Genomic DNA, 26101 nt, shown 5'->3' with positions numbered 1-26101 from the left:
ATGACCTTTGGAGATTACACAGAACGTGGGGCCAATCTTATCGGTATAAAAATACTCCTTTGCACGAGAAAATAAAAGTCACAGCGCTACGTACAGCACTTTGTGTGCGGCGATGGACGTTTAAAAGGGCTTGAGAAATGGGGAGATAGCCTTGAAGTGGTTGTTTGCCGTTGCCCCGGTAACGGGGCACCGTTGGCCAACGACGTTCAAGTGGCCCGTCATTGGGCCACGTGACTTCACCGTGACGCAATTCGAGCCACGGATGAATTTATCCAACAGATTGACAGATGGATCTCACGCGTGCGCCAAATTGTTCGTGTAGAGGCACGCTCGCGCTCGCTGCTCATTTAGAAGGAGACTATGCTCGAGCCGCGCCTCCTCGTTGAGCCTCGTGGCGTTGCCGGTCGGGGTTAATTGTGCACTCGTCAGCCAAAAGATTCAGCGTCTGAATTCTCGTTTCCCGCCGGAGTGGCTTCAGGAGTTGAGCTTCTGGAACTTCTCTCGGAGATTTTTCACCGAGTTGCGCTGTTCGGAGGTGGAGCTTTCCGAGCGGTCGCCGGCGCCGCGGACGCGGTCTCCGGAGGACGAGACGGACCGGGAGCCGTCTCGAGACTCGGCGCTTTGGCTTCTCTGCTTGTATTCGTCCGACTCCTGGTAAGCCCGGCAGCGGTCGATGACGGCCAAGATGGAGATCTTCTCCCTGCTCGTCGGCGATCGGATCTCGACGTAAGCGTCGCGGTCGACGTCCAAGGTCTCGGCCGGTTCCGGTTCTCGCAAAGGCTCCCCCGTGAGCGAGGGCCGCCGCCGTGGGAGCGTCTCTGGCGGCGTCTGGGCCGCCGCCGCGCGGTCACCGCCGCCGTCGGCCCGCCGGCGCTCTCGGCTTTCGCGCATGGCGGCCAAGCTTAGCCGAGGGTCCAGGGTATGAGCTCTGCGGAGCCCCTTGCGGGATTTCGGGCGGCCGGGGGTCGGGGTGGCGTAGGCCCGGCCCGGCGAGGCTTCGCTCAAGGAACGCCGCCTCCACCTGACGTCAAACATCTGCTCCGCGGCGTCGGCCGCGCTGCGCTCCGCGTACTTGGACCTCAGCGCTCGCACGTTGGGCCAGTCGAAGCTTTGGGCGCACCGAGGAACGCCAACGGGACAGTCAGAGCCGATCCGAGCCGGAGGGAAGACGGGGTCGGGCCTCTGCGCCGGCACCTGATCCGGAGTTGGACCGGCACCTGACAATGAGAGCGCGCCTTCGGTCAATGATGCTCAGAAACACGATAAATCGGACAAGAAACGGAACCCTTGAGTGGACTCGTACAGGAGCCGAGCGGAGCTTTTCTTACCGTCGTGCGGGCTTTCCTCCAGCACGCAGGCCAAAGTCTTCTCGCCCGTCGGGTTTGCGCAACTTCGCTGTCCGCCGAGCGCTTTGCCGCTTTTGATGCGGCGGCTGTACTGACGAGCCAGATGGCGGACCCTGGAGTCCGCTTGCTCGTCGGGCAGATTTGCGTCCTCATCTGCAGTTCGAAGCCGATCTCTGCGGACGGGGGCGGGAACGGCCGGAGTGGCCGCGCGGACCGCGTCGCCGGGCGTTTGTCCGACGGGCGAGGCCGGCCGGGTCTCCTCCGAAACGGTGTTGGGCTCCGCCCGAGGTTTTGCGCCGCGCGCGACATCGGAAAGGCGGCAGGTCTCGCCGAGTCGCTGCTCCATCAGTCGCCAGACTTTGAGCATTTCGCCGGACGGTCGGAACTCCTCGTCCTCCGCACTCTGTTGTCTCGGCGCTCCGGAACGGGACGAGCCTCCTTTGGAGTCGAGCGGCGGCGAACCGGACTCCTCGGTCGCGGGCCTGGACTCCGCCCGGTCGGGGATGCTGTTCAGGCGGCTGATGGAGGTTTTCACCAGGCCCGCCGGGATGTACGTCAGACTCTCCCTGCGCCGCAGGCCGAAGGATGCGTCCCGGTTCTCGGCCGTCTCGTAGTAAGTCTTGATCTTCCCGATGAGAAGTTGGTCGCGGCCGGAGAGGATGGAGTCTCGTCTTTGCAGGGTGCCCGTTTCCTCGTCAAAGCGAGCGTCGCCCCGGGGGGACCAGAGCGCCCGCTCTGCGTCGGCGCCGCGGAGCGGCGAGGACGGCCCGGCGTGTCTGTCGCCGAAACCGAGTAAACGCGGCGAAAGCCCCGGGGAGCGGGCGTCGTCCGGGGCGACGGCGCCTCGCTTCACGCTGCCAAAGTGCTGCGCGATGGCACCCGCTTTGTCCAACACGGACGGAGGAAGGATGCTGCCGTTTCCGTCCGCTTCCTTCTCGCCGTCCTCATCTTCGGAGGACTCGCCGCTGCTTCCGGGTTTGGAGCGCGACTCGGAAGCGCCGGACGGCGGGTCCGCGGGGCGGAGGGCGGGTCGGGGTTCCTCCGAGGCGCCCGGCTCGGTGGCGAGGAGGGAAGCCAACGCCGCTTCTTCGGTGGACATCTGCAAAGACGGGATGCGAGTGAGGAGGGCGTTCCTTGACGTGTGCGACCGGAGGAGAAGCGGCTGGGGGAAGACAACCCCGAGGATGCCCCAACGCCAGAGGCGGGGTGACTTTGGGACGTCCAAAGGCGGACTTCAACCGACCTGCTCGCAAGCTCCGACGGCTCCTGCCTCCTCCTCCTCCTCTTCGCCGAGGCCACCTTGGTCCTTGGAATCGCCGCTTCTCTCCGTCTCCTTCAACAACTCGCACATTAGTCGGTTGGCCGCCGCGAGCGGCCAAGAGCAGCGACGCCGCAACCCCAAAAGTGTCAGCGTCGCCGCCGCCGTCAAGTGCAACCCGAACAGAGATTTAGCGTAGCAAGCGGCAACTCCGAAGACCGCCCGACTGGGAGTCAAATCACGTGACGCGAGTCTCCCACCTCCCCCCACGATCAGCGACCCGAACAAAAACGGGTCAAGTCGCCTGCCCCCGCCGTGCGGAGCGCGCAGGTCAGAGAAGCAGAGAAAGTGGCAAAAGTCCTTTGTGTGCTCTCTCCATCCGTGACTCGCGTCTCCTCAACACTCCTAAATTTGCCCTTTTCCGTCATCTCCGTCACCGATTCACACGCTCGTTACCTTGGAGGCCACGCCCACTTGTCCTGCAAACAAGAGGAGCGTGATGAAGACCCGTAAGATCAAGAAGCTCCGATGCATAAACGAGGCGAGAGTTTACCTTGGCACTTGAGCTCCGTGTCCTCGTTCACATCTGAAACAGAAACATCAAGATTTCCCAAAGTCATGCTCGTGCGCATCCCCCGCGCTGCGGCGCGTGCGGCCTTCACCTTCCGGGCGCGGAACGTCGTCTGCCGAACGGGATGGAACTTTCTTGAGCCTGTCGGGGCCGTAGCGATGCCTGTGGGGATCTACAGGGGGGGGGCGCGTGCGCCACGTTAGCTCCACGTGCGATCCTGGCGCAGCCGAGACCCGTTTCCAGCCCAACTCACATCTGGAACTCAAGAGCGTGTCTTTGGCCTGCAACGGGCAACGGGACAAGTCGGTCGACGCTCCGCTTTCGCGTCATGGACGCAAAAGGCGGCGCGAGGCGGCGCTGACCTTCTGCGGGATGATATCGTGGTGGTTTTCCAGAATGATGCGCTTGATGTGCTGGGCCCACGTCTTCTTCTCTTCCACAGACTTGGCCTAGGAAATCGGGTGGTCATGTGATGCAGGTGAGCCCCCCCCTGTCCACCCCCCCCTTTTTTTTTTTTACGGCGGGCCCCCCGACCTGCATGGTGTGCGGCTGCTTGGGTTGTTTGTAGTGCGTCACGCTGAAGCTCAAACTGTCTTTGGTGCTCTCGATCAGCATCAACGCCGAGCACTGACACCACAACGACAACGACGGGGCCGATTCAAGCGGTTTCGTTCGCCGACGAGCGAGGGCTCGAGCGGGGGCCCTCGAGCCTCCATTCGGCGGCCCTTGAACATTTCACATCTCACCGAGATGTGCGACTTGTAGACGTAGTGCTGGCCGCGTCGCTTGCTGATGAGCAGCACGCGCTCCAGCAGGAAGAGCGTCCGCTCAGTTTTGGCCCGGCGGACCTTGAAGGTTCCCTCCAGGACCAGCTCGCCGTACGTGGTCAGGTCGGGACCTTTCCAGTTCAGCAGCAGCGACTGCACCTCCTGTGAGAGTCCCAGCGTTACGGCGGCCCCTTCCGTACAGGCGCCGGCGCTACAAAAGTAACGGGAGGCCGCGGGGGAGAACCCCCGGCCTTCCTTCTGGAGGCGTGCGAAGCTAAAGCCGCGCCACCAGAGGGAGCCAAAGCGCGCGTTTCCCGCAGAGAAGGCGTGAAAAGGCAACCTGCAGTCTGACGGCGTGCTCGTGTTTGCGCTTCATGTCGTTGATGTACCAGGCCACCCCCGTCATGGTGACGATGGCCTCCTCCACCACCTCATAGCCTTCCTCCTCGGGGTCAAAGTGCTTGGCGATTTCCTACCCCCCCCCCAAAAAAAAACAAACAAACAAAAAGACAAGCAAGCAAAAATGTTGACGTTGTGTCGCGTTTGGCGGGGAGGCGGCTTCTGGAAGGAAACAAAATGCCTGCCTGTCAACAAAAAGAGTTGAGCTCCCCCCCCTCAAGCCGAACGGCGGCCGCCCCGCAGCAAGTCTCGGAGCTGCTTCGGCTTCCGAGTTGTTCCTTTTGCCGGTGCCCCGACACAAAGTGTTACTCGGCGCTCGAGGGGCCACCGAGTATTTGTCGCGTGCGCTCACCTGCAGCAGCAGGTGGTACTTGAGGATCCTCTGGACGGGTTTGAGCAGGTAGGTCCCCAAAGGCAGCGGCCGCTGCAAAGCGCTCTGGCGTTCGCGGAAGAAAACGGCCAGACTTTTGTCCTGCATGCAGTCCGTCAGGGCCGCCACCGAGCTGCGAGGAGCCGGCGCGGTCAGCGGGGGGGCCGAGGTCGGGCCGAGGCGCGCACGGTGGCCTTACTTTGGGTAGTTGGTGCAGTACTGCGTGTAGATGTCAAAGTAGGCGCTCTGAAAGCAAAGACACGCGGGTCAATGCCGGGCGCCGGGCGCGGTGAAAGGCACCGGCGCTCCTCACCTTGAGCACGAAGCACCTGGCCACCTCCACGGCATCACGCCGGCACAGGTCCAGATCCTGAAGCAGCTCGCTGCCCGAGCGCAAGGACAAACACGTTGCAGCGTCGCCGGATGACATAACTCGCTTGGCCGCTCACCTGTTGAACTCGTAAATGTCCTCGATGTTCCCGAAGAGGAAGCAGACCTGCTCCGGGCGGATGCTCAGGTCCGCCTGGTCGATGATGTGCGCCAGGTAGTCCTAACCCAGCGGGACACGCTCGCGTTGTGGGAAACGGCCTTGAAACTTTACCCCCCCCCGTCTCTCACCTCCACGATCATCCGCAAGTCTCTCACGTACATCCTCTCGGTCTCAATGATCTCCGAGACCACGCGGTCCAGGTACGTGGGCGCCATGATGGCGGCAAGCTGGCGCGGCGTCCGCTGGCTCCGCCCCTTCCAGTCACTTTCTTCCTGCATGCATTGTTGTCCCTCCAGCAGGATCAAAAGAGTGTCTATGGCGTTCCAGACAGATAGCATCGGTTTGACTCAAAGCAAAAACCGCACGGACATTTTGCGACAAGCAAATGGGCCATTTTTCTTTTTTTAAACACACGCAGACGTCGTTTGCGAGCAGGTTGGACTTCACGCCGCTGGCGAGCGCGGCTGTAAAAGGAGCTCGGCGAGATGTAAGCTCCTTAAGCGGCGGCGGGTTTCCGTGGCGATTAAGAGTCTGCCCCACCCGATGCCGAGCGATCGACGGACAAAAGTCACCACGCACCCGTCGAGCTCCGGACGCGATGCGGCTGCAGGCGGGAACGACGCACGGCGCGCGCACGTGGAGTGAGGAAAACGAGCGGGACGGCAACATTTGTCGCTTTTCTTACCTGGAGGGCGGTCGGAAAGACGAGCGGGAAACAGACAAGACGAAGCGACAGCCCGATGCTGATCCAATTGGACGGCGCGCGTCTCGGGACGCCACCCGCCCCCCCGGCCGCTTCCTGGCTAATCCGCTTTGATCCGCCCTTTGCCGCCACCTGGACGTCGACCGATCGCTTGCAAAGTTTCTCTGGCGGAGCGTTTGAAACTCACCTTCAACATGGACGCAAGTCAGCGTGAGCACACGGAAGCATCAGCAGCGGCAGGTGGCCAAGCAGACGCTGCAAGAGTGACAGAAAGGCATCGGACCGGACCTCCTTGGATATTGCCCCCCAGAAATTGCCCTTCAGCTGCAAAATTGATTTTCGGCGGTCAGCCGGATGCGGTTGCCATGGTCGTGGGAGTAGCGTCTGCGTTTCCACGAAGTCGCGGCACACGGATGAACTTTCTCACGCGTCATCAAGTCGACGCTGACGTCATCAGGCACACTTTTTACAAAGGAAGGCCCGATTGGGACATTTTCACTGTCAGACGTGTTCCCAAACGCGCCTCTTTTTCTTCTTCGAGTGCGCGGGGCCACACCTTGTGGAAACAAGTTGCAACTTGAACTTCTGACGAGAGGAAGCGAAATGACACGAACTCAACACTTCCTGACTTCCGTGTTGACTGACGGCAAACTTTGTCGACAACGACAATTACTTTTGGCACATCCCCCGACTTATTTCGATATGCGTTACTACACTCCCTTTGGAGACGAACTGCGGGTTTAAGACTCACCTTAGCGGAGGTCACAAATGAAGCTCAAGTCGGCAAAGTCGCCCCAAACTGCCCGGCTTCGATTTGTTTCACGTCAAAGGACTTCAAGCGGTGGCGCCGCCCCTATGCTTGCGCATGCGCACACTTGGAAAAAAAAATCTTGGCGGGACGATTTCACACCCTTGTCGTTAGGGGGCAGTGCAGGTTTGCAAGAGGAACAGACTTCACCGCAGCCAAAGAACAAGAAGACACGAGCAGCTCCATCAACAGTCGAGCCGTGTTTGACCTCACCAAGATGGCCGCACGCGCGTGTTTGCCAAGACAGTACAGTAATTGAGTTATTCTGTCATCCACCGCTAGAGAGAGCCCTCGCAGCGTAGCGCACCATTGCGTGTCCGGTCCGAAATAAAATCAGATGCCATCCACGTCCAGTGGGTGGATCTTGTCAAGTATCGATTTGCAGTCGACCATTTGGAATGACGAGTGTGATCAATCACTCGTTTCGACCATTTTCTCTTCATCCGTGTCAATCCTCTTCTATGGCCGGTAATAATTTAAGAATCAATACACACATATCTCCCTTTCTCCATACGCACGCGCGTACGCGTGTATCGCGTTGTAGTTTTCCACGGCGGCTGAACAAACCATCAGACCACATCTGGACGAGGAAGTTTATTTCTTGAAAGTGTTGCTGAAGTGGCAGGCTGCCCTTTCATTTCTTTCGCTCCGCTTAGTAATAAAGGAAGCCATTCACTTGACTTGAGTGGAAGCGCTGCGTTTCTTGAAATTCTCTTCAGCCGAGCGCCTTTCTGGAAAAGCGCCGGCGCTGCGCCGCGACGAGCGCAGCGTCTGGGGGCCAAAGCCGCGCGTGGCTATTTACATGACGTGGTTCCTCAGCGTCGCCGCGGGCTCCTTCCTTCCGCCGGCGTCGCAACCCGGAAGGAAATTGGCGCCGACATTTGATCAGGACGTGTCCATGTGGGCCAGCCGCAGCCGCGGGTGTTCTAACGGTTCGGTGGTAGTGTTATAGACGAGTGTGTCCTGCTCCGACGCCGGCCGGCGGGGGGCGCCGGCATCCGCGCGGCCACCCGAGCGTTCCTTGCGCTTCTTCAGGAAGCAGTAGGCCAGGACGGCCAGCAAGGTCAACACGGCCACCGCCAGGATCACCGCCAGCGCCACGGAACCTGCCGACGCAGCGCGGCCCGGTCAGCGCGCAACACTCGCGTCGCGCGCTCCCCGGTTAGCTTCTCACTCACCTGAGCTGCTTTCTTCCTCTTCCTTGTCCTCGAAGCGTTCAAAGGTTCCTCTGGCGAACACGTCGCGCTCTGCAACGGGAGCCGACATCATCAGCATCGCGCCTGCCGGCCTACGCGCGCGCGGGCGGGCGCGCTTGGCGTACCCGTTACGCCGCGGCAGGAGGCGTCGCACTGGGTCTCCTGGGCAAAGTTGTTGTCGTTTCCGTGGCAACCGCCGTAGGTGAAGCGCTGGCAGCGCGTGTTGAGCGGGTTGTAGTACCAGCGCGTGAGGCTGGCGCGGCACGGGCCCGTTTGGGGCGGCTCCGTGCAGCGCGCTGGAGGCGGGGGGCCGCGGTGGCACGCGGCTTATTAGCAGTTCGCACAAAGACGCGGGTAGGGGGGGGGGGTCTCACCTTTTCTTTGGTTGACGTCGATCTCCAGAAGCTGCGTGAACGTCTCATTGACTGAAGAAGCAGAAGAAGAGAATCACCAGAAGCCCGGATCACGGGCTACTCGTACGTACGCGCGCGCGCATTACGTTGGCCGCAGTGCTTCTCGTCGGCGGCGTCGCTGCATTGCGTGACCCCGTCGCACTCCAAAGTGGCGTCCAGGCAGCAGCGGTCGCCGCAACTCAGTTGGCCGGGAACACAGGCGGAGCCGCACACCTCTGAACACACGCGCACTCAACATGGCGTCCGGCTGACGCGAAGAGGAGCATTGTGTGACTGACCGCCGGCGGGCACGGCCATCCGCTGCACTTCTGAAGACGTCACTGCCGAGGAGCGAGCACAACCCCTGAGCCCGTGCCGGCGCCAGCGCGAGCGCCGGCGCGAGTGCGCGGCCGTTACCTGCGACTCCGCCGCAGGCCTTGACGCAGTCGTCGCGGGACAGGAAATTGTTCAGGTTCCCTTTGCATCCTCCGAAGACGAAGGCTTGACATCGCTGCTCGACGGCGTCGTAGCGCCAGCGAGGAAAAGCGGCGCGGCACGGTCCCACCTTGACCTCCGCCAAGCAGTAACCTGCAACGCAAACTTTGCTCTCACTCACTCACTCACTCGTTGAAATCAAACCGAACGTCCCGATGGCTACTCACGAGCGGACATCTCGGCGCTGAGGATGAGCACTTGCACGGTGGCGTCGTGCGAGCGCTCGTTGGAGTCGGTGACGGTGAGACGGAAGCGGTAGCGTCCCGCCACCAGGTTGGACACTCGCACCTGCTCGGCCAGCGCCGTCTTCTGCAACGAGACGCCGCGCCGATGACGTGGCCTGCGCCTGCGCCTGTGCCTGCGCGCGCTCGAAAAGGTGAAAGCCACCACTTTCCGTCGCGCTCAATGACTCTTGATGGGTCGCGACGGACTCGCTGAGATTTCAAGTCTGCGGGGCCCAAAGGCCCTCTTGCATCCGTTGAAAAAGAGCTGCGGAAAAGCGGCCTCACCTCCAGGACGACGTCGGCCTCGCCGCTCTGCAGGCTCCAGTCGTAGCGGACGATGTGGGCGTCACCGAGCGCCAAACTCTGGATGCCGTCCAGCGTGACGGTGGCGCCGGGCTGCGCCACCACGTCCTCGCCTGCGATGGCGATGGGCGGCGCCGGCTCATCTGCGGAAGCGCCCACCCCCCCAACATTAAATAATCATCGATCGGGGGCCCCGGCACGTCGACCCCGACGAGATGTTGCAACCCGCTCCGTCACCGAGAGGTCAGTGCTCGTCATCCTATCCACAGTCGGGGGCTTGATGAAATCAAAGGCGGCACGCGTCGTTTGCTTGCTCTGGTGTGAAAATCAAAGGAGTTGACCACATAAAGCCCCCCCCCCCCCCCCCGCGTTTTGGTCTATTGTTCTCACTCTCTGTCTCTGTCTTTCCTTCTTTTGCACCACCCCAAAAACGCAATAGTGGACCAGAAATTGCAACGTGACTTGGGTGTCGGCAACGCTGCCAAACGCTAGTCGCTGTGAACGGCCACCGTACCCTTGAAGGGGTGGGGGGGGCGCGCGCCCCCAGTTTCGCGTTTAGCGAGGACAATCGCGCAAGCGCGTTCTCGTCGCCGACGCCTTACTTCCGCTCTTTCGGGCGGCCTCGCGCAACCCCACCTGCATCCTGCGGGCCTTGCAGGTACTTCCGGAACTCCGAGTCCCCGATGACGCTTCGGTATCCGGGCCGGCGGACGAAGCGGCACACGAACTTGTTTCTGGGCGCGCAGTCGAAGAGCGCGCAGGTCAGGTTGGCGTCGGCCTGCGCGACGTTGCACCGCCGGAGCCCGCAGCAGGCGGCCCGACACTCGGGCAGGGAGGCCGCGCGCACGACGGCCACGAGAACCGCGCCCTCCTTGACGGCGTCCTCCAAGTCCACGGCGAAGTTTTCCCGGCCGGAGCGGAAGCTGCCCGCGCAGGCCGAGTCCTCCGCGCGGGCGCCGAGAGGGCGAGCCGCGAGCACAAACGACAGCAAGAAGCAGCTCAAGGGAGGCCGGGGCCACATGTTGCGCTTGTCCGGTCCGGTTCTTCTGGCACTTGCCGTGTGAACGAAGGAGGGGGGGGGGGGGGGGGGGTAAACAGACGCCGGCCCCGCCCGTTTCGCCGACGTCACGCAGGTGAATCACCCGCAACCGCAACTTGTTTTTCCTCCGTCCCTTCATGTTGGCGGTTGCCAATGTCGACAAGAGTGTGGCAAAACATTTGCACAGACACTCCAATGATCGCGGCGCCTTCGCCGAGTGTCAGGCTGCTGAATAAAAATAACAAGAATAATAATACTTCAGGGCGGCCCGGTAGTCCAGTGGTTAGCACGTCGGCTTCACAGTGCAGAGGTACCGGGTTCGATTCCAGCTCCGGCCTCCCTGTGTGGAGTTTGCATGTTCTCCCCCGGCCTGCGTGGGTTTTCTCCGGGTGCTCCGGTTTCCTCCCACATTCCAAAAAACATGCATGGCAGGTTCATGGAACACTCTTAAGTTGTCCTGAGGTGTGAGTGTGAGCGCGAATGGTTGTTCGTTTCTGTGTGCCCTGCGATTGGCTGGCAACCGATTCAGGGTGTCCGAAGACGGCTGGGATGGGCTCCAGCACCCCCCACGACCCTAGTGAGGATCAAGCGGCTCGGAAGATGAATGAATGAATGAATAATACTTCAATGACGTGAAGGACAATTGTAAATAGCACTGCGATTGATCCATTTTATATTATATATTGCACTTCATTGAACGGTGTTTGTTGCTTTTTTTTCTTCTTTGTACCTACATTCTGGAATGTCTGTAAAGGCTGCCATTTTTCCCAGTGTGGGACAAATAAAGGATATCTTATCTTATACGATCATGAGTTTTTCCTCTTTTAGGTTGTGACTGCCCCATTTAATGTATTTCACGCTTACCAGTTCCAATATTAAACACACACAAAAAATGTCATTTCTTATCAAAAAACGAGTTTTAGTTCAAAACAAAATACAAAGAAGATGAAAATATGAAAGTGTAGTTTCAACAATGCAATGAAAAAAAAAAAGGAGAAAGCAAATGAAACGAAGAGAACCCAAATAACAAGACGCCTTTTGGACGTGAGCGTTGACTCAACAGTTTCCGTTCCGGTTTAGTGGTGACCCAGCTCGGCGCATGCGCAGCGACGATCCGAGCACATCGATGACATCACGCGATTTGGAGCGACCCGCCGCCGGGTGGACCGAGAGAGCGAGCGGACAAGTGACTTCTTTGGCCCGGCAGTCGCTTTGGGTGAAAGCGTCTCGCCGCCCGCCCCCGGAGCCTTTTGCTAGCCGACCCGGAAGCTCGCGGAAGACAATGTTCAACGGAACGAGGTGAGACGAGCTCTTCTCTCTTCGTTTGTTTTCTGCTTGGCGAGCCAGCAGCAGTCATGAGTGGCCGCTCCGGGCGGCGCTCGCTCGGCGGTCAAATCGTTTGGTTAATGGCGCACTTGGGGCCGAGTTAGCGAAGCGCACACGTGAGTGTCGTGTGAGAAAATGCTCGTTTGCGGTGTCCGCGAGCCAGCGCAAGCTACAAGGCGGTGAGCGCTGCCTCCACATCAAAGTGTCGCCGTCTACTTCCTGGCAGCAGGCTTCCAGATGCGCCCTTTCGCTGCCGTTTTTCCCTCATCGCAGAGGAAGAGTGAGGGGTGGGGGGGGGGGGGTGCACTTGACTGATGGCTTCTGGATCATTGCCCTCGGGACGAAATGCACCTGTTGTTCTTTGGAACACCGGCTCCCAAAGTGCAGGGGCATGTCCCCCCACCACCATGTTTGGCGTCACCAGAAATGGCGCAAAACGGAGCTCGCCGAAAACAAAGTCACAACCTTTGGCTTTTCTTTCTTTCCTTTTTCCCCTCAACAACAAAGTCGTGATTGATCAAAGAAAAAGGCAAACGGGCTCTGTTCTTCAGCGGTCTTAATTAAAACAAAGAGGCAGCAATGGGATGGAGCGTTTGTCGGCCGTGTATTCAAACAAAGTAAGAACCGTGGTGAAAATCAAGCCCATCTGGAGCCTTTCAGAATCCGAATCTTCTTCAACGACGGATCTCCAGATCGACACGAACAGAACAAAGTGAAAAAGACGAGCCAAGTTTGTGACCTGCCGGCAGCAGCCGGCCGTTGACCGGTCATGCGCTCCTTTCCGCCTGGTCGCGTCTCGTCGCCTGATGGATGCGGAGGTCCTTCCGCCGCAACAATCGCCCCCCCCCCCTTTTGTGCTGCGTTTGAGACGGACAACAATGGCTTCATTTAGCATCGCCGCTCCGTCCGAGCGGCCTCCGTCGCCCTGGTGCGAGCGCCCCCGCCCACGGGCCCCCACCCGCAGGCCCCGCCGCTCCACCATCCACGGACCATCACCCCACCCCCCTCCGCGCCACACCCTGCCCCCAACCCGGCCCTCCGGCTTTGGATTCGTCCCCGTTGTTGGAACAGCTGGGCGACCGTCGTTGGTCACGCCCCGACCACCAAGTTGACATTCTGCACATTGCTGGCAAGCTAAAGAGACACCCCTCCCCCCCTCCACCGCCCGGCAATTATGAATGCGTCAACGCCCGTCGAGCCGGTCCAGAAAGCGGCGGGCTCGGACCGGATCGGGCTGCAGAAAGAGAGAGCGGCGGGCGCTCCCGACATGCCGCCGCAGCGCCACGTTTGCAAAGCGCTCGCAAGTTGGGACACGTCGGGAATTTGCTGGAGGCTTCGTCGCCCAGTGTTCAGGCGGTGGACCCCCTCCACTTGCGTGAGTAGAGCCACACCCCCGTTTGGAAAGGAAAGGAAGGAAGGAAGATGAAGCGTCTGCCCCCCGTCCTTCATCGCTGTGTCTTTGGCCTTGGGAGGCGTCCTAATCAAATGCCCGAGCCGCTTCGCCGGGTTGATCCAGCTTACTCGTTAGCGTAGCCAAACGTCCCCGACGCCTTTGGACCGCTGCTCAGCGGCCGGGCGACGCGCTCTGAACCGTTCCGATCATATGATAGTTTGCCGCAGAGCGTCGTGGTGAGTCGGCGCCTACCCCTGCCGACGCTTTTGTCCCCTTATCTGTCCGCCGCCGAGGAAAACGGCCTGGAGTGGCGCGGCGCTTGGCCTACATCGGCGGGGATCAACAAGTTAAGCCTCGGCCTTTCGACCTGCCAACTCTGTCAATCTGTGACGAGGCACGTTAGCGGCGGCCGTCGGGTGGGAAGCGGCCTTCCGCTGGGAGTTGTTGCCCTTCCACGCGTAACTCTTGTCGGGTTAAGCCAGAAGGGACGGCGGAGAAGGAAAGCGGGACCCCTGGCCCACCGCCGAGGAATGTTTGACACGGAGTCGTGCTTCTGGCAACAAGACCCTCCTTTTCCCGCTTCGTCCTTTATTCGTACGATATTCAACGTGCCCCCCCCCCTGGTTTGCCCCCACATGCATGTCACACCTCGCCTTGGTTTGTTGTCCAGAGGCCAGGGGGGGCGTGTGCGCTTCGGTACTGGGCGGCGTCCTCCGCCGGGCTGCATCCTATTAGAGTGAGGGAGTATCGAAGGGGGCGTGGCCCAGAGCCAGGAACATCTGTGCCTGTCGTCCCCCCGCCAACCCCCACACCTCTCCCACCGCATTCTGCGGAGGAGCGAGTCAAGCGAGGGGAGGGGAGATCTCAACGGCAGGCACGGCAAGTTTTTTTTTTTTTTGTTTTGTTTAGTTTCTTTTGAAGACATCATCAGCAGAAATCTGCGCGGCCGAACCGCCGGAAGGGCTTGGGGGGGGTCGAAGGAGCCGCATGGATTCAACGCTGCTGCAGCCGGTTGAGCATTTTGGCTTGAAAAGAGGAGCGGCGCCAGAAGACTCCCGGAGAGGGTAGGACCCGAGCGCCGCTCTCGCCGGCGGGCTATCCGTCGGCCGGAATGCGCGCGGGGCTGCTGTCGGCCCACCTTTCGTCACTCCTCCGCGCTGGAGCCGAATTAGCGGCCGGCGGGCGGGGGAGGGCGGACGACGGCGGGTTCTGACCGACGGCGGGCCCCCGAGGCGTATGCGGGGGGGGGGGGGAAATTGGCATCCATGCTGGCGGAGAGCACGGAGGCGACATTCTTTTGGGATGGAAAGAAAAGTGACCTTGAGCAAAGGGGGGGGGGGGCTGTCGCCATCCTTCTCAGGTTGCGCCTCCCGTCGCGTGATGCCACAAATGCCCTCCGGACTCCGAGACCGAGCCCCTCCCTTCATTTTCATGGAGTGACACCCCCCACCCCCGACACTTGTTTTCTCTACAACAAGAAAAACCGAGATTAAAATGTGAGGGCGACGAACGGGCGGCTGCCGGGGTAGGGGGGGCTTAATGGCCCACCACAGCACGCAAGGGCAACTGCTCTGGTTGCCGTAGCAACCGAGGGGGGGGTGCGTTCGGGGGATTACAACTGGGACGGTGTTATCTTTTGAGATGTTTGTGGCTCAAGTGGACACCAAAGAAAGAAAGCCGTCGTTTGCCACAGCCCGTCCTTTGCCAAACGCGCTCAAAAGTCAGAGAAGCAAAAGTAGAACGTGACGACGGGGGCCCCAAGGCAACAAAAATGGGACGGCGCCCGTCCCGCGCCCGTCCGGCCACCTCAAGAGTTGATGCGGAAGCCGGCGGGAAGGACGCCCGCTTCTGCGGACTAATATGGTCAAAGGCGCGCTTTGGCGCCGCCGAGCGTGACGCCGCCTGCCGAGGCCCCCCACCCGCTCGTCTTTGGAGAAAAGTCACCAAGCGTGCCGCCACGTGTGGGCCCGCGTGGCCTCGCCGCGGTCTGCCCGCCCCGCTGAAGTCGGCACGCTCTCACCCCCGCATGCCCTTTTCCTCGTGATGGCGCCTTGCCTTGTCGGCGCGCCTTAGCCGACCGTCAAATATTTCAAAGGCGCCGGAGAAGCTCGGCTCTCGCTCGTCACGTGAACGAGGTGACCTTGCGGTTGCCAGTTTTTCCTGTTCCGAAAAAGGCTGCGTTCCACCAGTGGCCTACTTGCTCCTTTTGATTCCCCTCCAAGGAGCTGTGCCGCTTCAAGATGGTGGGGGGGGGGGGCCACCGGCCCCTCTGCGCGGCCACGCCTCCTCACCTGGCGGCCGACAACAGTCCGCTCCCGACTGGAGTTGTAGCCCCGCCCCTGCTGAGACGCAGCCAAGAGAGTCGCTAACAAGCTAAAGCTAACGTCTTTGCTGCTTTGTTGTCTTCCAGGGCGCTCTGAGGGGGCGCAGGCGGTGACGCGACCCGAGCGGCCCATGGCTCCCCGGAAGCGCAACGGCGGCGGCGGCGGCGGCGGCCTCTCGTCCTTCTTGTGCTGTTTCAACGGCAGCGAGCAGCCGGAGATCACCTACAGGCTGCGGGAGGACTTTGGCCCCCAGGCCATGGAGCCGGCGCTGCCCATGCCGGCCTACGACGAGCTGGACGGGATCTTCTCCGAGTTGGTGGTAAGAAGCCAGCCTGGTTCCCTTCCCCCGGCGCCGTCCCCAGACGGGAAGAATGGCTCGTTCCTCATCCAGCTGCTCTCATCCTCGCTCCGCCCCCCCCCCCCCCCCCTGGCCATCCCCTCGCCGCGCTCGTGTCAGCGGGACCTTTTTCCGCACGGACGACGGGCCTCATTCCGCTAATTGCTTGTTTTTGTCGTCCCCCCCGCCCCCCCTCGTGTGAGCAGATAATTGCGCGTGAGGAGGCTTTTGTGTCCCCGGGTTGAGCGAAAAAAAAGAAATGGCCGGCTGCTTTTTGCTCTCTTGGCAGCGCGCGGGAGCCTTGTACGCGCCGCGCGTCCAATCCGACGCCGTTTGCGCTTTGCGACGCGCTTGGCCAATCCGGATCCATTGGACCCCGCAGCACGGCGTCCTCCAACTTTCGCGTGGGGCCCGAGTTGGCGTCGACAAAACAAGGCGGGGCATTTCATCCGGAACAGCCAAATGTCTCGTTGGCCACCCTGCCAAATATGGAAGATAAAAAGAGCAAAATGCATCCGTCTTCTCTGCGGTGGACCAACGCGCTCGTCGACTCTTTTTGCTTGGAGACGCTCGGCAGGCTTCAAATGCGCCGCAGTCGACTCCGCGCGACGTATCGAGGGGACCTCGCATCTTGCCTCCAGATGTTTGTTGCCCGACACGCCTCGTATCCCCGGCCCCCCCCCCTTCTTGCATTAGTCGCGTGGCCCCGCCCCCAGAATCAAATCAAACCTGGCCCGACACCACCTGCCCAAATCCCGCCATTTGTTTGATTTTGAAGAAGCCGATGATGCATTGTTTGCGCTCAAACCATGGGGGGGGGGGGGCGCGTCGGGACCGCACGTGGCTGAAAAGAGCCGTCGTTGGTGTGCTGTCATTGTTTTTTGAAGCATTTTATCCGCAGATTTTTTTTTTTCACGGCGCAGGACGAGCTGGACCTGACCGAGAAGCACAGGGAAGCCATGTTCGCCCTGCCCGCCGACAAAAAGTGGCAGATCTACTGCAGCAAAAAGAAGGTAACGCGCCTACGTCGTCCCGGAAAGAAAATGGAGCCCCTAGCAAGACTGCCCCCCCCCCTGTTTGACACGCATTTGAATTCAGTGGGGGGCCTTGGGGGCGCACTCTCCATGGCGACGCGTCTCATCTGGTGGCTCGGCCGCCGCCGTCCCAGATAGTGGCCCGGTTCCGTCCCGAAATAGCGCCGCGTGAAATGGCGTCGGCTGCGGCGGCCCCCTTTCACCTCAAATGCAAATAGTCTCCCGGCCTCTTTTGGCAAAGCGCCGGCGCTCCAAAGCTTCAAACTCAGCAGGAAGCCGTGGCCTCAATCCACAGCCCGAAGGCCGCCGCCGCGCCTCTGCTGGCGCGTCCCGTCCGTATCGCGCTCGAGCGTCGCCGGTGCCGACCCTCAAGCCCCGCCCCTTTGTGTTTTCCAGGAACAAGAGGCGGACAAGGGCGCCACCAGTTGGCCCGAGTACTACATCGATCGGCTCAATTCAATGGCGGCCGTAAGTCGTTCCGTCAACTGGGATGGGGGGGATAAGAATAAATTGGGCGTGAACACGCTGTGGCATTATGGGGGGGGGGGGGGCGTGGCGTGGCAGTGACAAATGCCGCCTCCGTGTTTGCGATGCAGCGCAAGACGCTTGCGGCCCTGGAGGAGGAGGACGAGCAGGAGAGGAACAAAAGCATCGAGAGCTTGAAGACCGCCCTCAGGACTCAGCCCATGAGGTGAGACACCCCCCCCCCCCCCCCTCACCACCTCCCCAGCCGCCATCAGTCGACGAGCGCCCTGCTCCCAAAGGTTCGTGACGCGCTTCATCGACCTGGACGGCCTGACGTGCATCCTCAACTTCCTGAAGAGCATGGACTACGAGACGGCCGAGTCGCAGGTGCACACCTCGCTGATCGGCTGCATCAAGGCGCTGATGAACAACTCGCGGGGGCGCGCCCACGTGCTGGCGCACGGCCAGAGCATCCAGGTCATCGCCCAGAGCCTGGCCGCCGACAACGTGCGCGCCAAGGTGGCGGCGCTGGAGATCCTGGGCGCCGTCTGCCTGGTGCCCGGCGGCCACCGCAAGATCCTGGAGGCCATGCTGCACTACCAGCGCTTCGCCCGCGAGAGGACCCGCTTTCAGGTGCGCGGACGGGACGCGGCCGCCGCCGCCGCCGGCCGGGAAAGCGCCGCCAATGACCTGTCGCCCGCAGACGCTGCTCAACGATCTGGACCGCGGCACGGGCCGCTACCGGGACGAGGTCAACCTGAAAACGGCCATCATGTCCTTTGTCAACGCCGTGCTGAGTCAAGGCGCCGGAGAGGTCGCCGCCGGGCTCCGGACGCTCTTTTGCCGCGCCCCCGCTTGACGCCCCCGCTGACGCCCTTTTGTCCCCCTCAGACCAGTCTGGAGTTCCGCATCCACCTGCGCTATGAGTTTCTCATGCTGGGCATCCAGCCGGTGATCGACAAGCTGCGCTCTCACGAGAACTCCACGTTGGACAGGTGAGGGGGCGAGGGGGGGGCGGTGAGCAGAACGAGGTCAGGCTAAAAAAAGGAAAAGGGCATGGCAGGTGTCCCGAATGCCTTTGGAAAATGTCTCTTGAAGACTCCAGATGGCAAAAAGCGGGCTGAGAAGGCTTTCTGCCTTTGTGCCCTTTGGCCCTCTCGCAGGCATTTGGACTACTTTGAGATCCTGCGCAACGACGACGAGCTGGCTCTGGCCAAGCGCTTCGAGGCGGTGAGGCGGCGGCACGCGGCGGCCTTCGCGCCTTCCCGCGGGACTCGCTGACGGCGCGCCGCTTGCCTTGGCAGGTCCACGTCGACACCAAAAGCGCCAGCCAAGCCTTCGAGCTCCTGCGCAAGAAGATGAGCCACAGCGACGCGTACCCGCACCTGATGTCCGTCCTCCATCACTGCCTCCTCATGCCACGTACGTGTCGGCCGCGCTTCGGCCCGTTCGCCGCCGACTCTTGACCCCCTCCCCTCGGCGCTTTTTCTCCCCGCCCGCGCAGACAAGCGCAGCGGCAACGCGGTGCAGCACTGGCTGCTCCTGGATCGCATCGTCCAGCAGATGGTGCTGCAGAACGACAAGGGCCAGGATCCCGACGTGGCGCCGCTGGAGAATTTCAACGTGAAAAACCTGGTGCGCATGTGAGTGCTCCCAAAAACGTTATTAGTCGAGGCCCTCGGCGATACCCAAAACAAATCCTGAATGATGTCGTCTCGCTCAGGTTGGTCAACGAGAACGAGGTGAAGCAGTGGAAGGAGCAGGCGGAAAAGATGCGAAAAGGTGAGCGCCGGCGCGGCGCCGTCACCGCCGCCGCCGCAGCTCACCGCCGCCTTTCCCAACCAGAGCGCCACGAGCTGCAGCAGAAATTGGAGAAGAAGGAGCGCGAGTGCGACGCCAAGACGCAGGAGAAGGAGGACATGATGGAGACGCTCAACAAGATGAAGGAGAAGCTGGAGAAGGAGAGCGGCGAGCATAAGAACGCCAAGCAGCAAGTGGCCGAGCTTAGCGCGCGCCTGCGCCAGCTCAGCAGCGTACGTCTCGCCTTCGCGTCTACGTTCCCGCGTGAGAAGAAGCGGCGGACGGCTGTCCGACGGCGCCCTTCTCAACTCTCACTTGTCCCCCGCTTTGTGCGATCCCCCCCCCCCCATTGCAGAGTCGAGCCGGCCCGGTTCCCGGCGGCTGCGCCTCCGCCCCTGGCGGGCCCGCGCCTCCCGCCCAGCCTGCGCCGTGCTCTTGGGGCCCGCCCCCGGGCGGCGCGCCGCCGCCCCCGCCGCCTCCTCCGCCCCCGCCCGGCGGGCCCCCGCCCCCTCCGCCCGTGGGAGGCGTCCCCCCGCCGCCCGGCGCCCCGCTCGGGCCCCCGCCGCAGAGGAAGAAGAACATCCCGCAGCCGTGCAACCCGCTGAAATCCTTCAACTGGGCCAAGCTGGCCGAGGTGAGCGAGCCCCCCCCCGGCTCAGCGCCAAACGCCCACCGCCTCTGCTTTTCCCCCCTTCAGAATAAAGTGGAGGGCACCGTTTGGACGGAGGTCGACGATGGCCGGGTTTTCCAAATTCTGGACCTGGAGGACATTGAAAAGACCTTTTCCGCCTACCAGCGACAGCAGGTAGCGCCCCCCCCCCCTCCCGCTCGGTCCGCGCAAAGGCGCCGCGCCATCCGCCATCTTTTGTTGGGGGCGAGTAAATGGAGCGCACGCCTTTCTGCCCTTGAAACGTTTGCGGAATGGCCGCCGCTCCCGCTCAGGCCGTCAGCTTTTGTCTTTGAGCGCCCGCGCTTGCTTTTGCTGTCGCCGGACGGACTGATTCTAACAAAGGCTTCCTCGTCTGGCCCCGCTTCCCGGCTCCACTTTAGGACTCGTTTACGATCGCCGGCGGCAAACAGGTGAGTGCGCGGTCGCCCGCCGAGCCGTCGCTCTTTTCCGCCGCTCGCTCCGCGCTTGCTAGTTTCTTAGCCGCTTCCTTTGAAAAGCAAATGGCCCCTCTTGAGCTGCAGCTAATAGATTGGCAAGGGGTCCTTTAAGTCAGGGGTGGGGAACGGCGCTATCCCGCCCGCTTTCCGCCGACGCCTTCCCGTGTCGAAAGGGAGCGTGTGAAGCCGCTGCGTTTGCCCGCGTGTCTTGCAGAAGGAGGCCGAGGACGACGCGCCGGGCTCCAAAAAGCCCAAGGAGCTGTCGGTGATCGACGGCCGGCGAGCGCAAAACTGCAACATCCTCCTCTCCAGGTAGCGTGTTGACGGCGGGCGTCAAGGGGGGTGGGGGGGGGGGGGCACGCGGACGCCGCCGGCTTCAAATGACGGGCGCGTGTGCCGCCGCAGGCTGAAGCTGTCCAACGAGGAGATGAAGAGGGCCATCCTCGGCATGGACGAGCAGGAGGACCTTCCCAGAGACATGCTGGAGCAGGTGCCGCCGCCGCCACTGCCTTTGGTTTGCCAAACGCCTGGCGGGGGCTCAACCCTTTTGGGCCTTTTCAGTTGCTGAAATTTGTCCCGGAGAAGAGCGACGTGGACCTCCTGGAGGAGCACCGGCACGAGCTGGAGCGCATGGCCAAACCCGAGCGCTTCCTCTACGAGATGAGCAGGTGAGCGCGCCCGAGCTCCGCCTTGAAGTCGGGCTCCTCCCGATGCCGGGCCTCCTTTGATGACGCCGGAGCCTGTTGTCCACCCCCCCCCCCCCCCCCCCCAGAATAAACCACTACCAGCAGAGATTGCAGTCTTTGCACTTCAAGAAGAAGTTTGCCGAGAGGATCGCCGAGATCAAGCCCAAAGTGGCAGGTGAGCCGCCGATGCCGCCGCCGCCGCCGTTGGGCAGGAGGCTCCGAAAGCCGACGTGTGCCCGGGGCGCCCGCAGCTCTCGCCGAGGCGTCCAAAGAGGTGGTGCGCAGCCGCAAGCTGAGGCAGCTCCTGGAGGTGGTGCTGGCCTTCGGCAACTACATGAACAAGGGCCAGCGGGGCAACGCTTACGGCTTCAAGGTGTCCTCGCTCAACAAGATCGCCGACACCAAGTCCAGCGTCGACAAGTAAGGGCCGCCGACCGACTTTTGCAAAATCCCCGGCGCCGCCTACGAGGCCGTCTGGCGCAACGGCTTCAAAATGGCTTCGAGCAAAGTCGCGTTCACGCGGGTGCCGTCCTTTTTTAAGTCTTAGGTCTCGATGTGGGGGGTGGGGGTTGAAGCGGTCTGCGTGGTCATCACGTTTGCGTCATGACAAAAAATTGGGGTCGCGGAGCGCTTTGAAAGTTTTGGTCCGCAAGTGACGGACTTGCCTTCTCGCCAGGAACGTCAACCTTCTGCACTACCTGATCGCCATCCTGGAGAAGAAATACCCCCAAGTGCTGGAGTTTGACGCCGACCTGCCCAGTGTGCCCGAGGCGGCCAAAGTCAAGTAGGTGGAGCCTCACCGAAGCGCCATTTCAGCACTTGCGAGCCTTCATGGCTCAGATGCGCTTGCTTCTTCCAGCCTGACCGAGCTGGAGAAAGACGTCGGCAACCTGCGCAACGGCTTGAAGAGCGTGGAGAGCGTACGTGGCCCGCCGACGCAGGTTTGGCCCCTACTACCGATTTGGCTCACGATGCGCTCTCGCTTTTGTCGTGTCCAGGAGCTGGCCTACCAGAAGACGCGAGCGCAGGAGCCCGGCGACAAGTTTGTGTCGGCGGTGAGCCAGTTCATCACCGTGGCCGGCTTCGGCTTCTCCGACGTGGAGGACTCGATGGCGGAGGCCAAAGACTCGGTGAGATGGGGGGGGGGGGGGCGGGGGGGGGGAGACCAAGAGTCGAGGCGTCCTCTCCTCTGCCCCCTCCAACAGATCCAGGCGGGGGGCCGGATATGGCCTCGGGCTTTGGTTTTAACGAGAGTCGGGCCTCCATTAGGTCTTTACGAGTGGAAACCGGAGCCCGCCGTCCTGTCCTTTGATTTAGCCTCTGCTTCACTGGCGAGGAGCGCTAATGCCCCCCACCCCCCACCCCCATTCTTCCCGCAGTTTGTCAAGGCCGTGAAGCACTTTGGCGAGGATGCCGGCAAGACGCAGCCCGACGACTTCTTCGGTATCTTCGACCAGTTCTTGCAGTCCTTCGGCGAGGCGCGGCAGGAGAACGAGAACATGCGGCGGCGCAAAGAGGAAGAGGAGCGCAGAGCTAAAATGGAAGCTCAGGTAACGGCGCTCGGGGAGCCGCCCGAGTCATTTTCCCGCTTGGCACTGGCGTCCGAGCCTTACGCAATAGCGCGAGCTGGCGACGCGTATCGAGTCGACCGTCTGCGGACGTCGTTTTTTTTTTTTTTCTTGTTTTCTCCCGTGGGATTGCCGTGCAGCTCAAAGAGCAGCGAGAGAAGGAGCGCAAGGCGCGCAAGGCCAAGGCCAACGGCGAGGACGACGGCGGCGGCGGCGAGTTTGACGACCTGGTGTCGGCGCTGCGCTCGGGCGAGGTCTTCGACAAGGACCTGTCCAAGATGAAGCGCAACCGCAAGCGCGTCAACAGCCAGAACTCGGAGGGCGGCCGCGAACGACCCGTCACCAAGCTCAACTTCTAGCATCTTTGCATCCCCCCCCCCCCCCCCCCCCCACCGGAAGACGCCGTTGGACAGGATCTGCTGAGTTCTTTTTTTTTTTTTGTCTGCTTGCAAACAAGACAAGCACTCCCCTCAAAGACGACACAAGTGACTGATGGAGGGAGACACTGGAGCTGGACTTTTTCCCGCATCGGAGCTTTAACCCCATTCTTGTTTTCAAATAGTTTGACGCGTTTGCGGCATTTCTCAGGGTTGAGAATGACAAATAAGAAAGTCGTCGGATGGGAAAGCCGGGTGCGAACGGCCAAACGTATGGGGGGGCGGTTGGGCGTCGTCCTAACGCCAAGCCCCCTGGAAATTTCTCAACAGCTTTGCGCTTCTGTCGAGAGCCATCATTTGAGTGCAAATGCGCCGTTTAAGAGTCGGCCTAAACTGGGGGGGGGGGGGGGGGGGTGTTACGTCAAGTCGGTACTTTTCCAGGCCTGGGCCTAAAATGGCCAATTTCAAGTGTGGCCACTTGTGTATTCAAATAAAAAAGAAAAACCCCCACGTGCACGTACCAAGCTGTGGTTAGCGTGCTAAAACGCCATTAAAAACGGAGCCAACCAAGTTCGGATTTGCCTTTTTATAATAATGCAGCAGAAAGCGTGAAAAACGTGTCCAATTTGGACTCAAAGTGGACTTGAAGAAAAAGCGCCAAGCGAGCGGCTCACTTGAGCGCAAAGCCGTCTTTCAGCCGGTCCTCCGTCTCCTGCACCAAACAAGACACCCCCGTGTAAAAAGCTGCGCCGGCCACTTCCACCACCACCGCCTTGAAGTCGCCGCACGTGGTCTCCTGCGCAGGTAAAAACAAAAACCAGAATGTAGCGGTATGGATGGATTTGATCTTTGCTTCTTGTTTGGAGGCCATCCGTTTGCTCCGTGTGAAATGCCCCCGTGGGCCAGCTAAAAAGCGCCGGCGTGAAACTGCTCCCTTGTGCCACGTGGGCCGGGTTACCTCGACGGCTTTGCCGGTGAACTGCGATCCGGTGGCCCCGCTCCGGAAGGTCCTGGACTGTTTCAACTGGATCTGACCCCTGTGGTACTGGAGGGCCACTCGCGCCGTCACGCCGGATCCCGTCGGGCTGCGGTCCACCTTCAACCAGTCAGAGGAAAGTATCGTTGCGGTGCTGCCGCGACGCCGCCGCGACTTTCATCCGGAGCCCGTGCGAGCGGGTGACCTGCGCTTCTGCGAACACGCAGACGTTGGCGGTGGCGTCCGAGGAGGAGAACTCCTCTTTGCCGTCGGTGAGGATGGTGCCGTACAGGAAGGCCAGGTCGTCGCTCAGCGGGTGGCGCAGCTTCACCTGGGCACGTTCAACACCACCGCAGGGTACCTTTCTTTTCACGCCTCGTTCTACAAGTCAATCGTTAGGCTCACCGTGTCCGACGGAGCTCCACCCCCCCCAATCGAGCAATCGAGGCCAATTGGCGCGGCGCCACCCCGGCCTACCTGCGATTTGACGGCTTTGGTGACGGCCGTGGCGGCGTCCGCCAGATCTCTGGTCCGGGACTCGCTCACGTCCAGACCGAAGCGCCGCGCGTCCACGATGGCGTAAAAAGCTCCTCCGTAGCTGATGTCCACCGTCACGTCGCCGAAGCCTTCCACCGCCACCGTCACATCTGCCGCGAGCGCAGGGAGCGCATTCAATGCATTTCTCCTCCTGCGTGACTCATGGCCCCGCCCCCGCCGCGCTCCATCACGCACCCGTGGCGAAGACAAACGCCGGCACGCTGAGGAACCTGACCGCGCCCGTTTTCCCGTCCGCGTACTCCACAAAGGCCCTGACCAGCCCGCACGGGCAGTGGATGTTGACGGGCGTCTCGGGCGAGCGCGGCTCCTTCACCAGGCCGTAGTCGACGGCGAAGCGTCCCAGGGCCATCACGGCGTGCCCGCACATGGTGCTGTAGCCCTCGTTGTGCATGAAGAGGACGCCCAGGTGGGCGTCGGGCAGCTCGCTGGCCACCGGCAAGGCGCCGTACATGTCGCCGTGGCCCCGCGGCTCCAGCATCAGCGCCCGCCGCAGGTGGTCCAGGTGCTGGCGCGCGTAACGCCGCTTGGACAGCAACGTGTGGCCTTTGACCTCCGGGTAGCCGCTCACGATGATGCGGAGAGGCTCTCCGCCCGCGTGCATGTCCACCACCGACAGCTTGGCGCCCCCGTGTGGCGGGAGCCGCACGTCCATCGCAGCCCTGAGGAGCGAGGTTGCCGTTTAGCCCTTTTATTGGCAGAGTTTTGCTCTGTGCTGTCGGGTCGGGTCGAGGCCCTACTCAGTGGGGGACTCTCCTATCTTTCAGGCAGGGCCGCGCTTGCGTGGCCTCCCGAGTCATTCGGCGTTGCCTGCTCATAGTCTGGGCGTGTGGCCGTGAGTCGTGCCGCGCGGCAGCACCCGGTGAGTGCTCTTGCTTTGTATTTCTCGCAATGTGTTTGTGCCAGGGACGAGAGCTGAACAAGTCATCAAATTGACATCAGCGTCATCGTGTAGGGACAACAAAATAGTTACTCTCGGTCAGGCACTTTTGGGGTCAATCTCAAGCAGTGCCGAATCCGAAACCTGTTTCTAAATAACTCTCTCTCTGTGTGTTCATACTCTACTCTCCTCTCGGTTGTCATTCAAATAAACGAGGGCAGTCGTAAATCAAGGTACCATCTTTTCAGCTTCAAAAGTACTGCTACTCATCCGGGGTATCGAAATGGTTTTTATAATAATAATACATTTTATTTGTGGGCGCCTTTCTAGAAACTCAAGGACACCTTACAACAAGCAGTTAAAATCACGAGTACAAAGTTTTTAGGAAGTTCGGCAACATAACTTGAAGCGACCCGATTTGATTCGAGTCAAACGGAGCCATACAGTATTTTCCTTCGCTCAGATGACAATCGAGCCCAGTTCGCCTCCATCCAAATTAAGGACCGATTTCAGCGATCCTTGCTTGCGCATTCGATGACAAAATTGTACTCGGACCGCAATAAGGTTTTGAGCAACAATTCAAGAATAACGTCAAATATTTACGTTCACCTATTCGACGTCGCTTCCGGCTTGAGTGGCACTTTTTCTTCTTCGTTGGTTTCCGCCGCTGTGACTGTTGCCAAGTCAATTGGGAGGCGCTTTGCTGCGCCCTGGCGGCTTCGAGCGATGTAGGACATGAGAGTTCATCGAAAACGGAAGCAGATATTTCTCACTCGATCGCATTTAGAATTGAATGAAATATAATAAACTGTTTTTTTTTAATTCCATGATAGTGTCCGTACATATGCACGTACCTTTTAAAAGAAGGGGCCCGGGATGTGAGATGGGAATGAAATAAATATACAAGTTTAC

General features: G+C 60.9%; 4 protein-coding genes across 9 annotated transcripts; 1 reads left to right on the top strand and 3 right to left on the bottom strand.

Annotated features, from left to right (window-relative positions):
• Positions 1 to 44: 44 nt before the first annotated feature.
• On the bottom strand, positions 45 to 6989 carry LOC127592467 (pleckstrin homology domain-containing family G member 3-like). The gene is made up of 19 exons (XM_052053233.1): positions 6656 to 6989; positions 6092 to 6159; positions 5887 to 6036; positions 5330 to 5514; positions 5161 to 5261; positions 5025 to 5094; positions 4911 to 4957; positions 4694 to 4844; positions 4283 to 4414; positions 3922 to 4104; positions 3710 to 3802; positions 3538 to 3624; positions 3429 to 3456; positions 3267 to 3347; positions 3158 to 3190; positions 3061 to 3083; positions 2590 to 2679; positions 1329 to 2445; positions 45 to 1217 (listed from the first exon to the last, which is right to left on the bottom strand). The coding sequence occupies exons 4-19, from the start codon at positions 5477 to 5479 to the stop codon at positions 475 to 477; spliced, it is 3129 nt and encodes a 1042-aa protein (XP_051909193.1). The 5' UTR covers positions 5480 to 5514; positions 5887 to 6036; positions 6092 to 6159; positions 6656 to 6989; the 3' UTR covers positions 45 to 474.
• Positions 6990 to 7295: 306 nt separating this feature from the next.
• Positions 7296 to 10382, bottom strand: LOC127592472 (kunitz-type protease inhibitor 1-like). 2 transcript variants are annotated; one of them, XM_052053246.1, is made up of 10 exons: positions 9959 to 10382; positions 9305 to 9465; positions 8963 to 9101; positions 8718 to 8888; positions 8600 to 8641; positions 8408 to 8536; positions 8283 to 8333; positions 8034 to 8204; positions 7891 to 7959; positions 7296 to 7818 (listed from the first exon to the last, which is right to left on the bottom strand). In XM_052053246.1, exons 1-10 carry the CDS (start codon positions 10341 to 10343, stop codon positions 7598 to 7600), a joined length of 1539 nt encoding a protein of 512 aa, XP_051909206.1. In that variant the 5' UTR covers positions 10344 to 10382; the 3' UTR covers positions 7296 to 7597. The 2 variants fall into 2 exon arrangements, with proteins under 2 accessions (XP_051909206.1, XP_051909205.1); XM_052053245.1 differs by having other exon boundaries at positions 8963 to 9104; positions 9959 to 10381.
• A 1108-nt stretch (positions 10383 to 11490) lies between these two features.
• On the top strand, positions 11491 to 23282 carry LOC127591828 (disheveled-associated activator of morphogenesis 1-like). 3 transcript variants are annotated; one of them, XM_052052053.1, is made up of 26 exons: positions 11491 to 11660; positions 15491 to 15723; positions 16665 to 16754; positions 17172 to 17243; positions 17372 to 17466; positions 17540 to 17873; positions 17944 to 18054; positions 18132 to 18235; positions 18404 to 18470; positions 18545 to 18662; positions 18745 to 18883; positions 18964 to 19022; positions 19086 to 19273; positions 19396 to 19674; positions 19738 to 19845; positions 20091 to 20120; positions 20362 to 20459; positions 20553 to 20637; positions 20709 to 20815; positions 20920 to 21008; positions 21085 to 21253; positions 21510 to 21617; positions 21693 to 21753; positions 21832 to 21963; positions 22213 to 22383; positions 22542 to 23282. In XM_052052053.1, the coding sequence occupies exons 2-26, from the start codon at positions 15535 to 15537 to the stop codon at positions 22758 to 22760; spliced, it is 3222 nt and encodes a 1073-aa protein (XP_051908013.1). In that variant the 5' UTR covers positions 11491 to 11660; positions 15491 to 15534; the 3' UTR covers positions 22761 to 23282. The 3 variants fall into 3 exon arrangements, with proteins under 3 accessions (XP_051908013.1, XP_051908012.1, XP_051908014.1); XM_052052052.1 differs by lacking the exon at positions 11491 to 11660 and adding an exon at positions 13907 to 14144; XM_052052054.1 differs by lacking the exons at positions 11491 to 11660; positions 20091 to 20120 and adding an exon at positions 13907 to 14144.
• LOC127591830 (trans-L-3-hydroxyproline dehydratase) lies at positions 23195 to 25941 on the bottom strand. 3 transcript variants are annotated; one of them, XM_052052060.1, is made up of 6 exons: positions 25799 to 25941; positions 24487 to 24971; positions 24232 to 24401; positions 23960 to 24085; positions 23737 to 23863; positions 23195 to 23574 (listed from the first exon to the last, which is right to left on the bottom strand). In XM_052052060.1, the coding sequence occupies exons 1-6, from the start codon at positions 25924 to 25926 to the stop codon at positions 23411 to 23413; spliced, it is 1200 nt and encodes a 399-aa protein (XP_051908020.1). In that variant the 5' UTR covers positions 25927 to 25941; the 3' UTR covers positions 23195 to 23410. The 3 variants fall into 3 exon arrangements, with proteins under 3 accessions (XP_051908020.1, XP_051908022.1, XP_051908021.1); XM_052052062.1 differs by having other exon boundaries at positions 25793 to 25816; XM_052052061.1 differs by having other exon boundaries at positions 23422 to 23574; positions 23737 to 23874.
• Between the last annotated feature and the right edge of the window lie 160 nt (positions 25942 to 26101).

Source organism: Hippocampus zosterae, chromosome 19 (assembly GCF_025434085.1).
Source record: "Hippocampus zosterae strain Florida chromosome 19, ASM2543408v3, whole genome shotgun sequence".
Classification (NCBI taxonomy): Eukaryota; Metazoa; Chordata; class Actinopteri; order Syngnathiformes; family Syngnathidae; genus Hippocampus; species Hippocampus zosterae.
Note: the sequence above shows the minus strand (reverse complement) of the source record. Positions and strands in the feature narration are given on the sequence as shown.

Coding starts and splice junctions, on each gene's coding strand:
- LOC127591830 (XM_052052060.1), bottom strand. CDS start 25,926: ATGTCCTACATCGCTCGAAGCCGCCAGGGCGCAGCAAAGCGCCTCCCA. Junction 24,086..24,231: donor CCAAAGCCGTCAAATCGCAG/GTAGGCCGGGGT, acceptor GAACGTGCCCAG/GTGAAGCTGCGCCACCCGCT. Junction 23,864..23,959: donor GCGTGTTCGCAGAAGCGCAG/GTCACCCGCTCG, acceptor GGTGGACCGCAG/CCCGACGGGATCCGGCGTGA.
- LOC127592467 (XM_052053233.1), bottom strand. CDS start 5,479: ATGCAGGAAGAAAGTGACTGGAAGGGGCGGAGCCAGCGGACGCCGCGC. Junction 2,680..3,060: donor AAGTGGGCGTGGCCTCCAAG/GTAACGAGCGTG, acceptor GAGTTGTTGAAG/GAGACGGAGAGAAGCGGCGA. Junction 2,446..2,589: donor CCGTCGGAGCTTGCGAGCAG/GTCGGTTGAAGT, acceptor CCGTCTTTGCAG/ATGTCCACCGAAGAAGCGGC.
- LOC127592472 (XM_052053245.1), bottom strand. CDS start 10,343: ATGTGGCCCCGGCCTCCCTTGAGCTGCTTCTTGCTGTCGTTTGTGCTC. Junction 9,466..9,958: donor GCAAGGCCCGCAGGATGCAG/GTGGGGTTGCGC, acceptor GCGCTTCCGCAG/ATGAGCCGGCGCCGCCCATC. Junction 8,334..8,407: donor CGAGAAGCACTGCGGCCAAC/GTAATGCGCGCG, acceptor CTGCTTCTTCAG/TCAATGAGACGTTCACGCAG.
- LOC127591828 (XM_052052053.1), top strand. CDS start 15,535: ATGGCTCCCCGGAAGCGCAACGGCGGCGGCGGCGGCGGCGGCCTCTCG. Junction 17,244..17,371: donor GGCTCAATTCAATGGCGGCC/GTAAGTCGTTCC, acceptor TTTGCGATGCAG/CGCAAGACGCTTGCGGCCCT. Junction 19,846..20,090: donor CCGCCTACCAGCGACAGCAG/GTAGCGCCCCCC, acceptor GCTCCACTTTAG/GACTCGTTTACGATCGCCGG.